Source organism: Peromyscus leucopus, chromosome X (assembly GCF_004664715.2).
Source record: "Peromyscus leucopus breed LL Stock chromosome X, UCI_PerLeu_2.1, whole genome shotgun sequence".
Classification (NCBI taxonomy): Eukaryota; Metazoa; Chordata; class Mammalia; order Rodentia; family Cricetidae; genus Peromyscus; species Peromyscus leucopus.
This window is the reverse complement of record NC_051083.1, coordinates 44,532,518-44,557,064: the sequence shown is the minus strand read 5'-3', so window position 1 is coordinate 44,557,064 and position 24,547 is coordinate 44,532,518. Positions and strand designations below refer to the sequence as shown.

At 35.7% G+C, this 24,547-nt stretch overlaps 1 protein-coding gene across 1 annotated transcript in view; it reads right to left on the bottom strand.

The window, feature by feature from the left end:
- Positions 1-24,342, bottom strand: part of Dmd (dystrophin) — a 2,209,767-nt gene extending 2,185,425 nt beyond the window's left edge. The window contains exon 1 of the mRNA XM_028881805.2: positions 23,933-24,342. Within this exon, the coding sequence (XP_028737638.1) occupies positions 23,933-23,939 (7 nt within the window). The 5' untranslated portion in view covers positions 23,940-24,342. The remainder of the gene's footprint in view (positions 1-23,932) is intronic.
- Positions 24,343-24,547: the final 205 nt, after the last annotated feature.

The window sequence follows — 24,547 nt, the reverse complement described above, 5'->3', positions numbered from 1 at the left end:
GAAAGTAAAGATTTAGGCATCATTCTACTGAATAACTAGGTCAAGAAAACATGGAAGATGCTTCTATTAACATTTTTCTTATTACCTGAAGAAGTGTGTTATTAATTCACTCACATGCAGTGCTACTTAAAGCATCACCACCTTCTTGTTAAGCAAAGAGGATGTAAGAAAAATGCAAAACAATGTAATAAATGCAGCAAATACAAAGCTGCACTTCTACAAAGCAAAGCTCACAAATCGACTATAGATGCAGTTTACTTTCAAATAGGTATGAAGTATAAATTTTAATAACTGTCAGTTTGTATACTAAAATCTTTTCATAAATGAAGTGAAACAATTAGATATTCATCTGCCTTGATGATGTTTACCATGGATTTCATCATTCCAAGTCAAACCCCATGTATTCGGTTAAGGAAATTCATGCACTGTCAGTGGAGGAAGATAGACCTGAATGCAGGATGCTTTTACATATTTGAGTATGTGCACTTGTTCATCTGGCTGTGTTTGTCTTCGCTTTAAGATGTGAAAACAATAAAATGAATTGTTAAAATGTATGCCATTATATCACTTAAAGACATACCAATTGGCACACACACACAGATACACATCCCCTATTATTTGCATGGAATATGTTCTTAGACTTCCAGTGATACAATGGATATTTCTGAACCATATTTTCTGCTACATACATATCTACCATAGAATTTATTGTACAAATTAGAGATTGTATTAGACAAGTAATACAATGAAGAATATTATAACAATATACTGTAGCGAAAGTTACATGAATGTGGTTTCCCTTTTACTTTCTCATAATACCTATATATTGCTGATATGGAATGCTAAAATATTTCTGTGATGATACAAAGTGAAGTAAATGACAAAGTCAGTCCATTCTGTGTTTCTTGAACACAAGCACTGTGATATTCTGACAGCTCATCTTGTAACTGAGATGGTTACGAGATGATCATTGAAGAGAAGAAATAGTATGGATATACTAGACAATGAGATAATTCCCATCCTGTGTGGAAAAGAACAAGAAGGAACAGAATTTTGTGAAACTTCTCTGGTCTTTTATCATGTACAATATAAAACTATGTTATTATTTGTTTCTCTAACTTTCTGTTTACTACTTATAGACTATAGTTGACCAGGGGTAGCAAACTGTAGAAAGTGAAACCATGGAAGAAGGGTCCATTGTTATATTAATACATAGGCATACCCTTACCACTTAAACTCCCTCAATCACAATAGGTTTAATAAATGATTTTCTCTTTTTTTTTTTTTTTTCAGTTTTTCGAGACAGGGTTTCTCGGTGTAACCCTGGCTGCCCTTGAAATTGCTCTGTAGACCAGGCTGGTGTCAAACTCACAGAGATCCACCTGCCTCTGCCTCCTGGGTGCTGAGCTTAAAGCTGTGCACCACCATCCTCCAACTGATTTTCTAACTCTTTGCAATTATGCAGATTTAATGAAAATTTGCTCTTCAGATTTTTGAGAGCTGGACATGACTGTATGTTCAATTCTTAGCACAGAAAAATAAACAAATAAAAATTAACATATTTTGAATTCTTTCCCTTCCACCCAGGCTAGCAACATGTGATAGCAGTTGGCCTTATAGTTTCAAACAGTAGCAGCATATCAAGATTCCAGTCAGCCACATAATAAAAACAATGCTCTATTATTGAGTAGCCAATTGGTAGATGGTAGCACTGTGGAACGAGGGCATGGCTAGAGTACCTGGGTCCCTTTAAATGACATGATTTTTGAAGGCTAAATCTTGGCCCTATTCCATTCCTGTTGCTCTCTTCTTTGCTTCTTGGTTGCCATGCAGTGAGCATCTCTGTTCTACTGACCCTCTCCCATGATGCTCTGCATCACTGCAGGCCCAGAAGCTAGAGGTCCACCTAACCATGTACTAAAAGCTCTGAAGCCACAAGTTCAAATATATCATCTTACCTTTTAAATTATTTCTCTTAGCTCATAGTGATAAAAAGCCATCTAGAGCAAATGTACAGTCACTGCGGTGGGTGATGCAACCAAGGTGAATCATGCCATGTCACTCCTCTGAGATGTTTGTGTATTCCAGTATACTGCACAGAAAGACCAGACCACCGTTTTTCCACAGCTCACCCCGTCACCAAATGGGTTTTTGTGTGCAGACTGATCTTTCTCTGCAAACTTCTTCCCTTTCTTCTTCAAACTGATTTTCTCCTTTCTAAGATCTCCTTTGACTCTCTGATTAACACTAGTGCCTATAGATTTTTTTCTCCAGCCTAAGACTTTTTAGCTATTGAGTAGAAGTGTGTATCAACCATTTTGTATACAGAATGAAAGTTAAAAAGCAAACTTAGAATTTAAAGTCACAATATTTTTCATGTTCATTATTTAATAAATAATTATATATCAAGTGCTGTGGGATGGTCTGTATGTCAAATTACTTTGATTGGTCAACAAATAAAACACTGATTGGCCAGTGGCTAGGCAAGAAGTATAGGCAGGACTAACAGAGAGGAGAAAAGAAAGAACAGGAAGGTGGAAAAAGTCACTGCCAGCCGTGGCCATGACAAGCAGCACGTGAAGATGCCAGTAAGCCACGAGCCACATGGCAAGGTATAGATTTATGGAAATGGATTAATTTAAGCTGTAAGAACAGTTAGCAAGAAGCCTGCCACAGCCATACAGTTTGTAAGTAATATAAGTCTCTGTGTTTACCTGGTTGGGTCTGAGTGGCTGTGGGACTGGCTGGTGACAAAGATTTGTCCTGACTGTGGGCAAGGCAGGAAAACTCTAGTTACAATCAAGTACTGTAAAGTGTAAAGTGATAAACACTGAAACACATTATCAGTTTTTACTCATGAGAGTGAGTGGTAATAAAGAAATAGGACTGTGCAGCTGAAGAGAAATCATTTCTGTAAACCAAACTTGCCCAACCTAATAGCAATACCTTTAGAGGAATAAATATTATACATGTAAAATATAACTTAAAATGAAAACCCACTGTCCTCCTCTCCAAGTATACTGTTTTATTGTAAGTCAAAGCATAATTGCACACACATAAATACATAGTTTTTTTTTCTTTTATGTTTTACATTACATCCACGATCTATTTTGGGTTAATATTTAAATAAAGTATGAAGTTTATTTTATTTTTCTGATGGATAGCTACATACTCAATCACCACTATTTTCCAGAATCTCTGTTCTCAAAAAAAGACTGGCTGTCTGCAGTGTTTGGATTGATCTTTAAGAATATATTTTAAATAATATGTTCATAATACAAATACTAAACTATTTTATTTTTATATTTAGGGAAATAACATAATTTTAAGGCAAGAGCTATCATGGACAGTATTATTTCTGTCAAATGAGACATAGTAACCAAATTACTCTCTTTATTCAGATTCCAACAAAATTTAATGATTCATAAGATATTTACAATTTAATAAACTATGTAGTGCCCAATTATACTCAAAATGAATGATTATAGAAAAATAGAGGAATAGAGGTATTACCACTCATTTTGAATACTGTACTTTATATCAGTTCTTCTTCCCATTTGATACTTAAAAAGAATATTAGATTATGAAACTGATGTGGTGGTATTGTGTTCCCCAAAATATTATGCACTCTAATAAACTTATTTGGGGTCAGAGAACAGAACAGCCACAATATTAAACATAGAGGTTAGGCAGTGGTAGCACACACCTTTAATCCTAGCCTTGCAGAAGCAGAGATCTGCCTGGATCTCTGTGAGTTCAAGGCCACTCTGGCAACAGCCAAGCATGGTGATTCATGCCTTTAATCCCAGGAAGCAATGGCAGGAGGCAGAAAGGTATTTAATGTTTGAGGAATGAGGAACTATAGCTGGTTAAGCTTTTAGGCTTTTGACCAGCACAGTTCAGCTGAGATCCATTTGGATAAGGACTCAGAGGCCTCCAGTCTGAGGAAACAGGATCAGCTGAGGAATTTGCGAGGTGAGGTGGTTGTGGCCTCTTCTGTCTCTCTGATCTTCCAGCTTTAACCCAATACCTGGCTCCAGGCTTGATTTTATTAATAAGATCTTCTAACAATTCATGCTACAGACTGACACAATGCCTACTTCACTAAGAGATGGAAGGAAAGAGTACTTGGAGAGATGACTCAAATTGAGGGGCACTTCATAGACGAGGTAGAAACTTACTACAGTGAAAACTCTCAGGAATCTATATGCCTGGCCCTAGTGAAAACTTCTAGTAATGGGGGATACAGAGCCTGAACTGACCATCTTGTATAACTAGGCAAGGCTTCCAGTGGAAGGATTGGGACACCAACCCAGCCACAAAACCTTCGACCTACAATTTGTCCTGCCTGCAAGACGTGCTGGGTAAAGGTGGTGCAGAACTTATGAGAGTGGCCAAACAATGATTGGTCCAACTTGAGTCCCATACATACAATGGGAAGATTGTAGGAGCCAGAGGGTTAGGAGGACAACACAAGAAAATGGCCCACTGAATCAACTAAACAGGCACATAGGGGCTCAGAGAGACTAAACCAACAGTCAGGGAGATGGTATGGGTTTGATCTAGGTTCTCTGCATATACATTATGGTTGTGTACCTTGGTGTTCTTGTGAGACACATAACAATGGGAATAGGTGTGTCTCTGACTCCTTGCTTGCTTTTGGAACCCTTTCTTCCTGCTGGGTTGCCTCATCCAGCCTTGATATTAGAGTTTGTGCCTAGTCTTATTGTAACTTCTTGTACCATATTTGGTTGATGTCCCTGGGAGGCCTACCCTTTTCTGAAGGGAAACAGGGGAGGAGTGGATCTGGGAGGAAACTGTGGTTGGGATGTAATAAATGTGAGGAGAATAATTTTTTTAAAAAAGAAAAGAAATGGAAAAAATAGATGGCATTTGCTAAATGTATAAAGCTGTATAGACAGAAAATGCTTAATACAGCCAAGTGTCTTGTAGGAATGGAGTCTGTTTAGATTTAGCCAAACACATTTTATTTCAAGAAAAGAAACTTAGTTTAGCTACAGAAAAACTTAAAATTTATAGCCTTGTTAACTTCCCAGTTGTATATTTCTTCACAGTTCAATCCATTACTAAAAGCATAAATATCACATGATAGTGATGCTTGTTATAGAAGGGAGTACATATGTATGTGTGTATGTATGTATGTGTATATATATATTTTTTTTCAGTGTAGGAAAATATAGGTTTTAGAGAATAAAATAATTATAGGAATTTTCTCTAGAAATTTCTTTTAGTTATGTATTTCTGGTTCTTATGTGTTAGCACCTTATCACTCCCACTAAATTAATATCCTATGTAGTAAAACTATTGTAAGCATAAAAGTTAGTAATTAAGGGTTCAAATAATCACATATCATCCACTTTACATTATTCAACACTTATACCTTAGAAATACACATTATGTTAATATTGAGTGATGAATGGATTTCAATATATATATATATACATATATATATATATAAATTTTAAGTGTTTAAAAAGTGTGTTTAAAAGCAGACACTTGAGCATTTATGTCACTCATCTTAATGATTATCTTTCTGTAGGAATTAAGCAATTGGTTTATACTCCACCCCTGATTCTAATGTTTCTCAATTTTACACTCATGTAACCAACACAGCACTTCTAATTCATATGCATTATTGTTTATACTCTAAATGCCTTTTGTTTTCTCAAATTCTTATTTCAAAACCTAATTGCCATTGTATTGGAGGAATAGTGTTAGGAAAGGGAGTCTTTTGGAGGTGGTTTGGTCATCATGACTGGAATTAGTACACTTACAATAGAGGCCCACAAAGAACTTTTAGTCTTTTCCACAAGATGAGGGCACAGAAAAAGATACCATTTCTGGAGTAGGAAATGAGTCTTAACAGAACTGACTTTGCCAATGTTTTTTTGATCATGAACTTCCCACTCTCCAAAATCAGTGAGTAGTAATTTTTGTCACGTATCAGCTGCCCAGTCTGTGGCATGTTGTTTTAGAAGTCGCAAACAATGAAGACCACGTTGCTATTCTTTTTTTGTTTGTTTGCTTTTTTAGTTTTTTTGAGAGAGGGTTTATCTGTGTAGCCCTGGTTGTCGTAGAACTCACTTTGTAGTCCAGGCAGGCCTCAAACTCAGGGATGCATATGCCTCTGCCTCTGGAGTGCTCAGATTGAAGGAATGCACTGCTACCACCGCCTGGATCCAGCTTGCTATTCAATGATAGTCATTTCAGAGAGAAAAAAATTGAAAAATAAAGTGCCAAATATCAACCCACCTATAGTAACAAAAGGAGATGATACTGATAATAATCAGACTATCATAAACATAATGTACTAAAAAATCTAGTGTGTAATATTGCCTCTTGTCTTCTCTCAGTCCTAAAAATACATATTTATGAAAAATGTTCAGAGAAAGAGGAAAACAGTCAGTCATCTTATCCTCACCATGACCCTAATTCCTGTGGGATTTAACTGTCAATATTTCTTTGAGATTTACCTTGTTTATGTACCACAGTTACCTATGTGAGGGAACTTGAGCAAGTGTTAGCACATCATCATCATCACCACCACCATTAAATTTATTACCATGATCATTTAAGCATTTCAGGTCACAGAGAAAACAATAACAATAAGGAAATAGGAGTTGGGCTCACATAAAAATAAAATGGAAACTTTGCTCTCTTAAAAATCTGACAAGTGTGCCTGGAGCGATGGCTCAGCCTTAGCACCTTTTGCTCTTCCAGAGGACCTGGGTTTAATTCTCAGCACCCATGTTGCAGATGACAACCATCTGGAACTCAAGATACAAGGCACAAATGCCCTCTTCTGGTACTAGGCCTCTATAGGTACCATACATTATGCATATAGTTTATCCACATATACACAAATACACATAACACAAAGTAAATTTTAAACTAAATGAGCTTACCTCAGTTTATTGGTCTGATTACAATGGTTTCCTTAGTTCTTTTGTTTCTGTACTTTTTACTTTATGGTATCTTTATTGAGGTTAAGACACAACATTCTTAGATAGAGGCCCTCCATGAATAAGAATTTGCATCAAGAAAGGGGAGAATTGTATATTTATATGTTTTACCACAGGAAAACATAATGAGTTATACTTTTAAATGTGTACATGAGAGGCAAGAATAATACCCATGTGCAAGTCAAAGAAAATCCACTTATACACGTGGCAGCATCAGGAATCCTGTAGTGCCTGTTGTAATGTTATGTAATAATGAAAATAGCCAGTCAGGGCAAGAAAAGGAACCAGGCATCTTGCTGTTTCTATAGTTTCAATTGTACTTTTTTTTTTTCTGAGCTTGAGTTGAACTAAGAAGTGACCTGATTGTGATGGCATAATAGACACAGGTAATAATATTGTGATAAATCTATACCATTCCAGCAGTGCTCTGTGTTCTCTCTTACACATGGTTTCTAGCCTATAATATATTTTATTTTATTATCATGCTAGGAGCAATAGCTGCAAGAATAGGACAAAGATCATTGGAGGTTAAAACATTGGATGGAAATATAAAATTTATTTTCTCTGGGCATAAGCACTAAGCACTGCCAACTTCTTTAGAGTAGTTATTCCTAGTTAATCATCATGCTCTCACTTCATAGAATTTGCCTCCACACGGCATTTTCCCTATGAGACTTACTAATGAATCGTACTTAAGTAGTAAGAATGTAATGAAATATAAAGCAGCAAAACAATACAGATAAGGGAATAAGCATAGCTTAATGTATAAATTGGTCTAATGTGAACTATTATCACTATAGATTTATAAAAATATATATTTCAATATAAATGCAACATGTTAACGTATAAGATATTTTTCAATGAAAGAAGGTACTGTGGTTATATCCAAGATAATTCAATTTTTATGATGATCTTAAAATAGATTTTTTTCTCCTAAGTTGTGGTCTTGAATAGAATAATTTCATCAGGATTTTTCTTACCACACTGGTACTTTATACTTTTTCGAAATTTATCACCAACTGTCATGTTAAAGCCAACAAAATAAAATGTCATGTTTTCTTGTGTTGTGATTACTCAGAAACAGTGGCTTCGAAAAGTATTTGATTTTGAGATAACTCATTTCTCAGGTGATCTCAGGAATCATAGTAAAAAAGTAGGTAAATTAAACAGTGAAGAAAATAAAGGCAGTAAAGAAGGAGTTGATGGACAGGTTGTTGCTGTGAGCAACTAAGGCTCAATATCATATGACATCTCTAGGACATCTATACTTATTCCCTGGGGGGCAAGAAACATTGTGCACCGATTACTTCTCATCTGTAATGGGCTAAGAAACATTGCTAATGCAATTAATTAATTAATCCAACATTGTTTTCTAGTGGACTGAATTTTGCTGGTTATAGCATTTTGTGTCCTTCAAGATAGGTCTCACTTTCTATGTGAAAAAGATTAGAAAAAATGGGATCACCTGGAACCCACCAAATGTATCTTCATGCACAATATTTTTCTTTTTATTCCCTACTGATGGCATCCCACACTGACTGACATCATCAACCCAATTTAAACAGTTCTGGAGATAACCTATATGATAATATAATCAGTTCTTTCATTTTTTCCACTTCCTTTGGAATTTTTTCTCCATGTTTGCCACACTATAACTTAAAAAGGTAGTCCCTTAATTTATTGGATAGCACAGATGAATATCAATATCCCATTAGTTTATACAACATAAATGAGAAACACTTATAAATCAAATGTTTCTTTAATATACAATTATAGGTTTTATCTCCCACCTTTTTTTCCATTTTGGCCCTTATTATACCTAAAGCCAATATAAATAAAATACATAAAATATTTAAAAAGTGTGATCATGCTCTATGTGTTTGTAAATATAGTCAGGGAGCTTTCATTTTGAATAATAAAATATATCATCTCTTTTGTCTAATGCAATACCATAAATATATATTAAGAAATATGAAAATATGAATTCTGCCAGTCTCAATGTGCTTTTTAAACACAGGGTATTTAATTCCACTATCTATGAAAAGGACTGTAGATAATGTCAATAAAGAATTAATAAAACTGTGAAAAACATCAAAATAAATAATTAAATATATGTAACTCCTGACATGTAGTTTTCTGACACAGAGATTTGTGATTTTAAAGTATGGATACATTTCAGAACCAATTTGTTGTACCCTTATGCATCTTAGAGATTTTCTTTCCTCAGAGAAGGTTTTGGAGATTATAAAATAATGAATTTGTTCACGTCTTTATTAAGTTCTCATCACACAGCTGTGCATTATACAAAGTAGGTATTAACATGTCATATCATTTGACACATCTTTTCAGTTCTTTTATTCTTTGGAGTTTCAGGGTACGTGTGGGCTTGTAGAATGTCCAGAGTGGACAAAAATCAGCTTTTAGCCTGTCATACATTTGTTCATTTGTTCTACTTCCCTATGCTGATGCTGTTCACCCACTGTTGGCAAATCAGAACTCCATCAGCATGTAGTTCTTATTTAGGAAGGAGCTTAAATTAAGGAGGAAAATGTAGTAGTAAACTTACTTCAGCTTTACCTAAGAATAATCATGCCGTATACTATAATTTGGCAACTTGCACATACCATCATTTCCTGTCCATGATGAAAGAAGATGAGAGAGGGGGGAGGGATGTAGGAAGGGAGAGAGACAGACAGACAGAGAGAGAGAGAGAGAGAGAGAGAGAGAGAGAGAGAGAGAGAGAGAGAGAGAACACAATAGGTCTGTTGCACTCACGACCTCACAGTAACTGTGGATACCCAGACAAGACCTTCACAAGATTATATAAGATTGAGCCTGCAGACATCCAATCATGGATAACAGAATGAGAGGGGGCTTTTGTGGCCTTCACTCCACTTGAGGAGCTACATCTAGTGAATGGTTCCCGGGAGGTGGGGGTTGGGAATCAGATTCCACAGTAGAATACCCTCTAGTAAATTGCCCTTGCAAGTAAGGTTTGACTGAAACAGATGAGCCTAGCAGCTTTGTGAAGTATAATCCAGAGAGAACCTGGACTACACCTGTCAGTTAAGAGAAATTTAATATAAAAATGATAGGAATTAGCTATGTGTTATCTATTTAAAGAACATATTTCAAATGTTCTTTTATTGTTTCCCATCTTGCTTACCTCACTTGGTTCTTATGTGAGTGAAAGAAACATAAAATTATTTTGTTAATTGTAAAGGTCCTTATTCTGTAGGAACTAACATTATCAAATGTTTATGGCTTGGAGCCTTTTAGTTTAACAACATTTCTTTTGTTCTTACATAGTAAAAATACAGTTATAATTTTAAAATGTACTTCTTTTCAGAGGAGATAACATGTGACATAACTCATATGGATTCAAATTTCTAGATGGTAGAACTACCGTCTATTTTGCCAGGAAGCCATGACAAGAAGAAGATATTGCAGTCAAGGACTGACCAAGGGGTAGGAACCATCCTGTTTGTCTGGCATCTGAGGAAATCTTCTTAAATGAGTGGCTAGGAGAAATATCTGGAATTAAAATTCTATGGAAAAAGAACCATAGAATATGTTTCTGTAAAGAATCAAGGTCAGAGGTTAATGATAGATTTTACCTCTACCCCAAAGATTTAGCTGCTATCTACTATATTGGTATGAATTTTCCAATCAGTGTTTAGGTTGTGTACTAAGAAGAAGTTACTATCAATGCTTTAGTTTATTCAATAAAATAAAATAAAAATTAGGACCCAAAGGGTGCTTCTTTGATTACTATCTTGAAAAAGTAGATAATGTGCTAAGAGAAAGGGCCTACCCAGGAGACATCTGGTATCTATAGCTAAGGCAGGTCATAGTATAAATCTTTATCACTACATCTGTTTCCTTCAGGTGCCTCATTAGCACAGTAGGTAGTATGTCAGTTTCATACATCTGTTTCCTTCCATGTAGGCAGACACAGATGGTACAGTGAAGGAGATGTCAAAAATCTGATAAATCTGGTTCAAATTCTAGCCATCTATAAGTATATAAACTCTACAAGGCATTGATTTTAGATCTAGAAAGCATATATATGGCACAACCCAGCTTGGGGTTTATCTAAGGAATAGATAAAATAATTCATGAAAGACATTTAGCACTGCACCTAGAATATAATCATTCAGCAAATTGTGGGTATTTTCATATTAGTAATTATGCTTCAAAATTTTTTCCACTTAAAGAAAACTACAACAAAATTATTTTTCTTCTTAGTTCACTAAGAGCAACTTGAATTTTTAAAATTATAACCAAATTTAGAATAGAAACTTAGAAGCAATAACAGTGAATAGAAGAAGCAGATTATAACAAAAAAGCTGTAGGGACATTGTGGTATTGTATTCCCCCAAATATTGTGCATTCTAATAAACTTATCTGGGGTCAGAGACAGAGCAGCCACAGAACTAAACATAAAGGATAGGCAGTGGTAGCACATGCCTTTAATCCTAGCATTCCAGAGGCAGAAATCCATGTGTTCAAGGATACAGCCAGGCATGGTGACTCATCACGCCTTTAATCCCAGAAAGCAAGCCTTTAATTCCAGGGAGTGGTGGTAGAAAGCAGAAAGGCATATAAGGTGTGAGGACCAGAAACTAGAAGCATTTGGCCTGGTTAAGCATTTGAGTGGTTAAGCATTTGGCTGGTTAAGCTTTCAGGCTTTCGAGAAGCAGCAGTTCAGTTAAGAGCCATTGGGATGAGGACACAGAAGCGTCTAGTCTGAGGAAACAAGACCAACTGAGAAGTTGGTCAGGTGAGGTTAGCTGTGGCTTGTTCTGTCTGCTTCTCTGATTTTCCAGCGTTCACCCCAATACCTGCCTGGGTTTGATTTTATTAATAAGACTCTTTAAGATTCCTGCTACAGGACATGATGTAGGATGCACTTAATCTCAGCACTCAGGAGGCCAAGGCAGGCAGGTGGATCTCTTTGAATTCAAGGTCAGTCTGGTCTACATAGTGAGTTACAGGCCAGTCAGAACTACCAAGTGAGAAACTGTCACAAACAAACCAGCACACAAACAACAATAAAAACCCAATGAAGCTATAGCAAAGAAAATGTAAAACTTGATATGAAAAGTGAAATACATGTTTAAATATTGCATGGTCATAAAATACAAATGTTGGCTAGCTAGAGACATTTTATTAATGGGATCAATGAAATTAATTATGTGTTATTCCACATTTATTATCATAATTATATTATGGTTTCCTTTAGCCTTTGAAGGCACACAAAGTTTTTGGGGCCCAGGTTAGTAAAACTCAGGAAGTATGTGATTAATCTGTTTAAACAGAGAAACAAATCCTCTAAATTATCAGATTTGTGGCATTTTCCCCTGTAGTTTCCTTATATGTCAAAGTAAGAAATGAAATTAATACCATTTAGCACCTCCGAGATCTGAAAAATCCACGGTTCCACATTTTTCTGTTTAAATGTTTGCAAACCAGACAGTGAACACAGGAGTCATAACTAGAAGAATATAGTTTTATATATGATAAAATGGTATCTCAATGAAAAAAATGGCATGCAGTGGGCAGGCTAGGAGGGTAAAAGCTCTACAAGTGTAAAGAACTGAATTCAGATTCTAGAACCCATGTTAACACTGGCCAAGTAGCTAATGTGTGTTTCTAGTACTTCTGTGGAAAGATAGGCAGTAGAAATAGGGAGCATGCAAGGCTGGTGTGCATCGTGAAAAACAACAGAGAGAACCTGTCTCCAACAAGGTGGAAGAAGAGAACCTTCACACATATCAAATATAGTGCACCACCCCCACACACCAAAAAAAAAAAAGAAAAGAAAAGAAAAGAAAAAGAAAGAAAGAAATGGCATGTGACTACAATAACTACAATAGGCTCTATACTAAATATTATACTCATACTTCAAACACATAAACTCATTAATCATTATATACAATGCAATAGAAACCCCAATTCAATACCATATCACAACATCCAGAACATCAATTATTAAGCACTAGAAACTCCATCTGTAATGTTCATAGAATGATAGTGGTTTAGTAAATTTGCTTATGTACCTTGAGAAATGGAATGACATTATCTTCTAAAGATGATTGTTTGGCTTTCTATGATGTAACACTTTCATTTTTAGCATCCACATAACAAAAGTAGGAACACTCATGCAAAATAATGACAGGTTAATCAGAGTGGCCTTTTAAAAAAGAGTTTCCCAAAAGATGCAGTCCAAATGCTCATCCAGCATACATAGTAATTTCTGTTATATTTGTACAAAGGCACATTACACAGAGCCAATAGTGATTGCATGACAACTAGAAACAAATACATGTACAGGAGAAAAAACACCTATCATATACTCAGGACCTCATAACATTTTAGAAACCCTCTGTCCTAATCTATGTTGTGTTCACAGTCAATAAGATGTCTTTTGGAGAAGAATATTGGCTGAGGAAATGTAAAATTGGAGTTTTCACATGCTGTCAAGATTTTTTTCTTGACCTTGGTAATCATGGAGCTTTGCTCACTGGGAAAATTTACTTACTGATTATATTACATGTAGTTGTATGTAAAGTTCATTAAAACATTTTTTTATTTTTATAGTTTTTGGTTTTTCAAGACAGTGTTTCTTTATTTAACAGCCCTAGCTATCCTGGAATTTACAGAGATCCGCCTGCCTCTGCCTCCCAAGTGCTGGGATTAAAGGTGTGTGTCATCACTGCCCGGCCTCAGTAAAACATTTTAAAGTTTGAAAGACTGAAAGACGTTCTATTCTTTCATCATAAAGGCAAGTCATCCCATTAATTAAGGTTTAGAAAAATTATCTTATTCTCTATCTAAACTACTTCAGTTAATCATATATGGATAAGAATAGAGTCATCTGACATGAAGACAATGAAATCTACTCCATCAGGTGTTTTATACAGTCACAGTAACACAGCTTCATAGAGTTAAAAAAACGCAATATAAACAAAAGTAGCACATCTTAAAATATTTACTACAAACAATGGTGGTAAGAATGAGAAAAATCAAGTATACACATGAAAATGGCATATTTAACCCATTTTACACAATTAAAATGAATGATAAAAAAGAAACATAAGCATGCACATATAAATTAACATGCATTATATATGGGGGAAAGGGAAGAAAAGAAATAGAAGAAAGTATGAGACTGAGTTGTTAGAGACAATTTGTTGAAAGAAGGTCTCTTTAGGGGAATAGGACTGACTTTCTGGAAATTGTCGTTTGTCAGAAAACATCCTGTTTATCCTACATTCCCAATTAAAATGCAAATTTATGTCTTAAAATTTTTCCTAGGAGGAGTTATATCTGAAGCTGAAGTCCACTTAAACTGGGCCATAAAATTATAGAACTATATATAGCCTGTCAAAATCTTTTTGTGTCACAAGTGTATAAAACAGGACTATCCTGTAGATGATGTCACCCCTCTACCTTTTTATAATCCTCATGCTTGATGGTTTTAACTATAAACACTGATAAGATATTTTCAGTAAGCTTCTAATTAAAACACCAAGTTAGACTAATGTAAAAAAATCTAAGTATAGCATAGGAAAGAGTTTCCAGGGATAAAGGCACAAAATGCCAATAAGAGGAAACACACTATTTTCCATTCCTCCTTAGAGCAACTCTGTAGGCCCATAAACACTGTACAGATAAAGCTACTTCTCTGATTGTCTGTGACTGACTTGTCTGTTCTTCTCCTTCTAGGAGCAGCTGTTGGGCAAATTTCATTTTAGCTCATATGACCCTTCAAATATGGCACTTCAGCCTTTACTTTGAATTATCGTTTTTCATCAAATTTGCTCTTTTTCCTTCCAGTTCTTACTTTGTCCTATGATGGACTCATAAGTTCTACCATATACCTGAAACCAACAACCCAGGAAGCCCTTGTCTCTTGCTAAGCTGGCTTTTTCTGTCTGGATCTGCACCTGCTATTGCTCCCTGGCCAGCTGTCACTATAGATATTTCCCCCTTTTTATCCACATAAAGCACATTCAACTGTAAATCCTCAGGGACCATATCTTAGTCCTCTCACTCTAGCACCGAGCCTGGTTGCTAGAATCTACCAACAAACATTTGTTAGATGACTGGAAAGGCAGCAAAAACAGCCTGTCACTTGAATCAGTGTGTGCTTTAATCATGTTCTGGGTGACCTAATGGAGAAATAGCCTCTGTCTGGTGTCACCATGGCCACCAGAGGCCCTATGTGAGTGGCTAGGCAGCCACTGAGAGGAACTTGCAAATCCTGCTCACTAAACTAGCATTTACCTCATGGGCGGCTTTTCCTCAATCTTTCTTTCATCCTTGTAACAGAAAATAAGTGAGTTCTGGACCTACCCTAAAACCCACAAAATATCAGGACAGCATTAGTGTCACATTCCATAACCTACTTTACTGTTGCTGGGTAATTCCTTCCATAACATGTAACAAGGAAATCTGTGAGAGTGAGAGCAGAATGGGAAGTCTTTACAATGTCTGATTCTGAGAGTGTTGTTAACGAGTGACCACTAGGACCTGATCAGAAAGGAATGATACTGGTAAGTTTATTCACCCCATTGTTCTTATATTTAGAAATCTGTCACCAGAGAGGTAGTAAGTAATACTAATATTTCTTTTTGGAAAATGTGTAAGTAGCTTTTCCCTTCCAGTGTACATAGGCAGTTTTTGTACATTCTCTATAAAATGCTGCTCCTATCATCTTATTTTCTTCTTTACCTTACTGCTATTGTGTTTGCTATCATTTTACCCATTTTCTTCTTCCTTATACTAGCCTTTTGCTTATATTCCCCAAAGTCTAACAAAATAGTTTGGGGTGGCTATTCATGTTACATATAAACCAGAATCATTAGTTAAGCTGAAGTTGAGTTTACATTAGTAGTGCATATATTTAGTGCTTAAAAGTTTACTATCTGCAGAAATCATGTTTCACATAGGAATTAATAATGTCTATAGGTTAAAATGTGTGGAGCTGTACAAAAGTGTTTTCCTTCAAAATGATTACTTTTTTTAAGTTTTTTTTTTCATTTTACATACAAATCCCAGTTCCCCCTCTCTCCCCTTCTCCTGCCCTCCCACCTCCCCCTATCCCACCCCCCATCCACTCCTCAGGGTAAGGCCTCCCTTGGAGAGTCAACAAAGTCTGGCATATTAAGTTGAGGCAGGACCAAGCCCCTCCCCTCTGTGTCAAGGCAGAGCAAGGTGTCCCACCCTAGGGAAAGTGTTCCAAAAAGCCATTTCCTGCACCTGGGATAAGGGTGCATAATATGATTACTTCTTAAAATTACCCAGTGTCACTTAAACATTACAGTTAACTCTATTTTTTTAAGATTTATTTTAAAGTAAGTGTTAACAAGTTTGGAAGACATCATCTTATCTTTTATTAATATCTACACAGACTTGATTAGGTTGGTTTGTGAAAAGTTATCTGCACAGAGCATCTATAGATTTCTTCAGATCAGAGCATAAGCAAAGAAAGGACTTGGGTCCTTTAATTTGCATTTTGAAAGTTATACCATACTAGTAAGAAACACTAAGTAAACATCTGATAATTTGATCATAAACACTGTGACTTGGAATGTAATTTTCTTCAACCACTAAAAGTATTAATTTTTTCCAATCAAATTATGAATTTTATCAATTTGCAATGATTGTATTGTATTGTTTATTTGTTTGACACTAAAAAAGTGATATCAGTGTATCATGACATCACAAAATGAATTTTAACACTAAAACTATGAACAAAAGATTCATTTTGTATAGAATATAACTACTTTCAAGTATATATAATACATAATATGCATATATATGTACATAATTTTTAAGGTAAGGAGTTATATTTATCTTTATATTTTTCTAAGCAGAGAGTAAGATAATGAAAAAAGTGAAGTAATTGGAAAGCCCATTAATCAATTACTTTCAAACTTTTATGGGATGTTGTTTTCTTAATTTGCCTTATGTTTTGGTGGTATTAAAGATGTTCCCTTGGGCCTCACACATGTTTGGCAAGCACTCTGTCACTGACTAACAACCTGTAGTTCCTTTTTATTATTTTAATAAGAGAAAATAAAACTGCCTAAACTGAGTACACTGGAAACATGCTCAGTTTTCAGGTAAACACGACTTTTTGACATACTTGCCTCTCTTCCTGAGCAGAAATAGACGTCAGAGGAATACATTGAAGGGGCATTGAGCTTTTGTAATTCCATGAAATGCCCAGTGACTGTGAGAAATTCCAACTAGTGTACAATACTCTAATCCAGGGAAGCAAGAATGAGGCAGTCTCTTTAAAGATCAAAATCTCTGTTAACAGTAACAACAACTAAATTGCCAGAGGTACAGTTCTCCTGTTATCAATTTCAGGGAAGATGAAACCGTCTTTTCTAAATCGCAAAAATCAAGTCCACTAAAAGAAAAATCTGTGTGACTTCTATTACATAGATTTAACTGGAGGTTGAAAATAACACTTTAAAAAATGCTAGCAAAAAAAAACCACTTTACCATATTTTTGTTATTTTACTTCATTTTAAGATGGATTAAGAGGTCAAGAAATTACTTTTATACACACACAAAAATACTCCCTGTGACAACTTTTTCCCCTCAATTGGCTTGTTTGCTTTTCCCCAGCTTCATTCTTTTCCTCTGTGAGTTTCCTTCATATTCCAAAGCCATAGGAAGAATTTCCCTCAGACCCTTAAAGCCTTGTATCTGTTACCATAGAGACAGGCATCACAAGACAGTGGTTCGTAACATTCTCATGGAAATAAAACAAAAATCCTAAGGGTTTTACAGGAATTTTCAGTGTTACTTGTAAAAGAAATGATAATGTTTCCTAGAAAAATGTAGGTATTTTAGTTTCAAAAAAGAGAAGTATAAGGATTATAATGTGATGGAAGTACATTATATTTATGTGTATAATCTAACTATGGAATACCCTATGAATTAAAAATCCTTCCATTATCTACCTGAGCTCAGGAAAACTATTTCATAAATATTTCATTCTAGCAGGTCTTATCAATCCTTTACTATCAGTGTTGCCTTGTCCTCCTAAAACACTGTGCATTTGTTCTTATCTTGATAGTCTTTGATCAATCATACAACATATTTGATCAAGAATATTTTCATCATTTAACAATAGTACATGAACTCTAGATCTTGGCAATATAGAAATCCTAGCAAGAAAAGGGTCATTTAAAGATAAGATGTGGATTCTGTTTGCTCTACCATGTCTGCCATTCACTTTTTCTTCATCTCAAGTCACAGAAATGACATCTTACAGAAGAGCAGCCATTGATACCAAAACAAAACACACACACACACCATACAAGTAGATGATGGGTCACAGATCAATTATTGCAGACACATCCTATTTCCTCACAGCAACACCCAAGTTGTTGTTTCAGTAACTACAATCTTTTAATAATCCACCATAAATATCAACCTACCTTTAACTATCACATTTAATACTTGGACCACTTTTCAAAATGTTTTATATTAGTAGGATGGATGACCTCAATTTCTGTTTGTGGTGCTCATTGACTTTTGTATTGCTAGATATTCGAGTCAGTGAACAACCCCCCAAATTGTCTTTTAGTGTTTATAGAGTGGAGACAGCTTTCACTATTTAATGCCAGAGAGTAAGTATCCAGCTTTGTGGCCCATGTAACTTCTTTCTCACCAGTTAATTGCTATTAGTAATTGAAAGCCACCATAGTTTCTGTGAAAAACAAATGTGTGTGATTAATCTCCACTAAAAGTTCACAGGCACCCAAGTTGAGATTTTATATGTCAAAAATATTCTTTAAGTAAATAATTTAGAAATATGGAAAACAATCTTAGTTGGCCAGCTAAAAGGAAATTTGTGGGATGTATTCCCCATTATGGGTGGTTCAATTAGAGCAACAAAGACACTCAAATTATGCCCAAAAGTAGTTATGTTTTGTTCTTGCTCTCTCATGTAATGATCAGTCACAGATTGAAAATGATATCTGGCACCTTTAAAAGAATACACTGTATTTTATGCATATATGTCGAAGTGTATATATATACATATACATACATACATATATACATGTGCATATTATATATACATAAATGCATTTGTGCGGCATGTGCATTCAGGAACCCGCATAGTTTAGAAAAGGGCATCAGATCCCTTTAAATTGGAGTTACAGATAGTTGTAATCTACCATGTGGGCTCTAGGAACTGAAACCTGGTCTTCTGCAAGAGCTCTAAACTGCTGAGCTATCTCTCTAGCCCCAGCTTCAGTCATCCTTAATTTTCCTTTGCTCTTAGTAAGGAACATGTGAAGAAGTTCAGTCTCTCACAAAGTAGTCAAATTTTTGCTTACACCATTACTAAAAAGCAGTTTTCTCTCCATCTTTTTTGTTTTAACCAGAGATCTGCAAATGAGCCTAAACTCTCTTGTAGTCATTGTAGATCACCTACTGGTAGAAGTTTATTTTTGTCTGTTCCTTCCAGCATTCTTCAACCTTTTAGTTTTCTAAGTATAACCAATGTCTATTCAGAGTTTCCAGAAAATTTTCACCATACATTCTTTTCTAAAACAATGAAAATTATTCACAAATGTACAATTTGTGCCCAATTTTGCTTTTCTTTTTAAGACATTTTTTCATACAGGGACTCAAGCCAGTCTTGAACTCACAGTATAGCCTATACTGGTCTCAAACTTATAACAATATTTCTGATTCATCTTTCTAAGTGCCGTGATACAATTATTTTGTTTACTTTTTGAGGATACAGACTCAACATTCCATTTTAGGATTGTATTTTATAGCCATGTAAGATTATGGCTGTTTAATAAATGTGTTATCATTAAGGATTTTTTGTTCATTTTTTTTTCTTTTTTCTTTTTCTTTTCCTTCTTCTTCTTCTTCTTCTTCTTCTTCTTCTTCTTCTTCTTCTTCTTCTTCTTTTTTTTTTTTTTTTTTTCAAGCCAGGGTTTCTCTGTTTAGTTTTGGAGCCTGTCTTGGATCTCACTCTGTAGCCCAGGCTGGCCTCGAACTCACAGAGATCCGCCTGCCTTTGCCTCCCAAGTGCTGGGATTAAAGGCATGCGCCACCACCACCCAGCTAAAGTTATTATTAAGTTTTAACCCTCTCAAATTCTGACATTTTGTATTTTATAGTAGGATTTTTTGTTTATTCCTATTTAATTTGTACTTAGGGGGCCAAGTATGACAGGTAATAAGGAGGTGAAGGAAGTGCACTCCAAGTTTGAGCCTAGCCTGGGCTAGTTAGAGTGAATCTGCTACAAAATACTAAATCAAACAAAATCAAAGTCAAACAAAGCCCGGATTTTTGGCTTTAGTGGTTTCTTTAGGTGGCCATATCCTTTAGCTGTGTTCAAATTCAGTGCATTTATTTGTTCTCCTTTACTGTAAGTTATCTATTTCTACTTTGTTAGGTTCTGCATATTAATATTTCACAGAACAAGCAGGCCCCAGAACACGATCAAAAGGCACATGCCTACACATGGGGCTCAATTCACTAGAGCCAGTTTTCTGGAACCATTAAAATTGTCCTGTGTAAGGTTTTCTTTCTGAGTTGCAATGCTTCCTTAAGTGATACACTAAATGCAGGGCAAGAGAACCAGCTGATTTTTTTTCACCAGATTATTATATCAAATAGTAATCATTTCATTACCCTCTCAGTATGTATATCATGAGTAACTTTACCAAGCCGAGAGAACAGAACATTGAAGAATAGTACCGGCTGTTTTCTCTCCTAGACCACCATATCTGTTTCAGAAACACCTAGTTAACTCTAGTGAGGGAAAATATTGCTTATTTTTCAGGATCTTATTTCTAGTTACAAGCAATTATTTCACCCTCCCACTTTATTTATGTACTTTCATTTTTAAATTTTTGTTTGCTATCTCCTGGACAAATTAAAAATACACGTCTTTTATTTAAAAAAAAAAAGTAAGAAAAATTTAAGGTTGTGTGCACATGTGTGTGCCTCTCTCTCACTGTGTGTGTGTGTGTGTGTGTGTGTACATGCTTATGTGGTCTGTTTCTTTTTGCCTCTTCATTCTTAAAAGGTGAAAGGCATAAGAATGAGAGAATAACAGGATGGGAAAAAAAACCCTTTCAAGGATGTTTTCTAGCTGATAGTGTTTCCTCTAGTTCATCTTTCTGGATGAAGTAGAGCACACCAGAAAGGCAGCAACTGTATCAGAAGTGGGGGATTTCACTGCACAGTGTCCTCACTGAGAGGGAACCAAAGGGGCATTTTTTGAATTGAAAAATAAATAGTGGTGCTCCATGAGGTTTTCACTTAAAGAAACAAATAATTCTTTTCTAACACAAATGCTGTAGGGGAAAATAATACAATGTGTGTTTGTACAAAAGTGGGGAAAATCAACAGCCCTTTATAAAAATCTGTCTATTTGAGACTGTGGAAATGTATGTAAACATTTATAGCCTATTTCGTTTGGTCCCTTCTTTCTTTCAGACTCTCTGTTCTTAATGTATTTTTTTAAATCTCATTTTCCCCTCTGTATCACTCCAGAAGCTACAGAATTAAGCAGTTGGGATTTGGAGACTGCACATGGTCTCCCTTTGCATGCTGACTGTATTTCAGAGCCAGAAAGATCGGCGAGCATCTCTAACTCTTAAGATGCGTTTATCAGAGAAGGTATATTGCCTGCTCTTCAGGTGTGTGGCCCATAGCCTTTAAGATTTCATTAATAATCAACAGCTGGTGCCACCTAGTGTCTGTCCTTTCCATTCATCAGTGGAATCAAATAGAAGGTGCTTCCTAGTCACAAAGGAAGCAAGCCTAAACTACAAACTAGCAAGCAAAAAATTCACAGTTTGTGGAGTCCGGTGGCTGATTTAAATTACATTATCTCCATTCAAAGACCCCCCCCCCTTTGCAAGTAACTATGGCAACAGCAGTGCAGTATGAGGCAATCAGGAAGCTCACATATTTCTCATAGGAGAAAATTCACAAAAGAAGAATCATACTAAAGAATCTAGAAAGAGTGCCAAATCCCCACCAACTTTCACTTAAAATGACTATAAAGAGTTTGAGAAATGAGCACAACAGGGGAAGGAAATATTTTAAACAATAGTTATATACAGTTGAGGCTTTGGCATCCACCTCAAATCAACCCTGATTCTGTCTAGAATTCTGTTAGTCTTTCAGCATCTCAAATATTAACCAAGTACTGGGACAGACTGTGTAGCACTGAAACGCATTACAAAGAAATAATCAGACTTTTTAAACCATATTATCAAAGTACATTGCTGCTAATTGCACATCTTTAAAACTATTTTCATTCCTGCTATACATATGGATTATGAATGACACAGCTGACCCCATTCAGTATACTTCAAGGTTAAAAAGTACTCTTCAAATTCTTGCTTATTTTTCCAAACGTATGCTAGTAATTAATTTGAATGAATACAAACAAGTCTAATTAGCCTGCCAGTTCGCAATTGATTCACTGATATTTAAATGTATGTCTTTTTAACTCACTCTTTCTAAGAGGAATATGTAATTGAAAAACATGAACTAACATTCAGAAAAAAAAGTTACATAACAGCCAGTGGCGTTCCTCAGCCAGTCTGACTGGGACATTACAATTACTAGAAAAAAGACCTTCCACCTATTTGCAGCACTGTGTATACTAAAAGGTCATATGAGATATTCATGTATAATAGTCTATTAACTTTGGTAATTTAGCTACATGGACTACTAAGAAGCTGGGCTAGAGAGCTTAGTGGAAAATCATGCTTTTTCTATTCGGGAAAATCTATTTCTATATTATTTGACATCTGCTGAAAGTAATCACTTGATAAAAAACAGCTTCAAATGTTTTATTTTCTTGTTACCCTAGTGGTGATAAAATTTATTTCAGTATATTCGGTCCAATATACACCCACTGATAGATCCCCATGATAGCATATGAAGATTGTATACAGAAACGAGGCATAGTTTCTACTAAAAGCTTAAATTGCTCTCTTTTTCCTCAAAACTTTATTTTTTGAGCCAAATCCAATCCAGGCTGATGTTCTGTTTGTTTAAAAGTACTTTGTAATCTACTGATTGAAAGAAATATTGCCAAACAGAAAGAGGGCTTTAGTAATTGCACGCAGGCAGGAAAGAATGTAAGGCAAAACTCATTAAGGTCCCAAATAAATAAATACGCGCTCCAGTTTTCAATAATTTATCATTTTCTGTCATTTTCCATTAACAGCTTTCAAAGCTCTATCTGAAAGAAGCTGATACAGAGAAATTAAGAGCAGTAATCAAGCGAGAAATGATAGACCAGCTGGGTCGACATCAACTTGGCAAAACGTGCATACAGTTCAATAGCTGAAACAGATGCTGGAGTTGTTGAAAAAGCCTGCAGGAGATATTGATATATTTTCTTCATATAATGCAGAATGACTGAATTAATGTCAAAAGCTAGAAATTGATGAGGAGAGATGACTGACAGCCAAACTCCTTATAAAATAGAAAGCAAGTGTAGCAATTCCAACCTCTCCAAACACTGTGTACATTCTCATTTCTCTCAGTGTCTGAATATGCCAATATATCAATCAGTCCTTGCAAGCAAATTACATCTAACTGAGCTAGGGTAGATTTCCCCCTCCCCTGTCATCAGCTACCTGGAGAATGCTAGACTTCTGAAAAAAATACTTTATTCTAAAATCTTCTGCCACTGAATTCTATCCCAGAACAGTTTCCGTGAGGTTGGAGGCAAGCACCCCCCACCCCAAATCTAACGCAGCACAAGGTAATTTTAAAATCCATTCTGTAAAAGCAACACTGTTTGCAGAGTTTGAAGAGCTCAGCAACAAACCCCAGCTGCCAACAGCTGCTTTCTCAAACATATGCTTTGTCATGGTCAGCTTCTAATTGTATTCATAATGATGTAATAGCTTTAATAATCCTACCTTCCATGCCAGCTGTTTTTCCTGTCACTCCATCATGCCAATAAGTTGGCTGCTGTAACAAATCAAGATAGCGCAAAACAGCATCTTTCTCCTGATTCTGTCATCTTCCTGAAAGCATTCTATTACTGCCGACTGCTGGGAACCAGAAAGTCTATTTGAATTCCAACAGCTCCCCTTTCGCATGATTCAAGTTAGGTTAGGTGGGCATGCCTAACATGATTCTCTCAGTCATTTATTATGCAGCTGCTACAACGTCGGTGTGGTAACCACTCTGACTATCTGATACGTCAGTCGAACAAAACCTCCACCTCGGAGCAAACACATGAGCCGGCGCAGCGTTCTGCATTTAACGAGCATTCTTCCTGCCTAAAAAACAGTGCATCTGCGAATCTCCTTCAGTAACTGCTTGCTCCCGTACAGATACAAAGCCTTTGGATTAGATTCTTTTCCTAATTATCCCAAGAGCAGAGTTCCTTGCCACGCATTATATTATTTATACTGAAATTTGGACTGATTTTTTAACTTATTTTTCCCAGCCCTTTAAGGGTAAAAGTCTCTTTCGATTCTACTTTTGAAATCAAGGGGTTGAGTGCTCAGTTCTATGCCTCTGTTTTA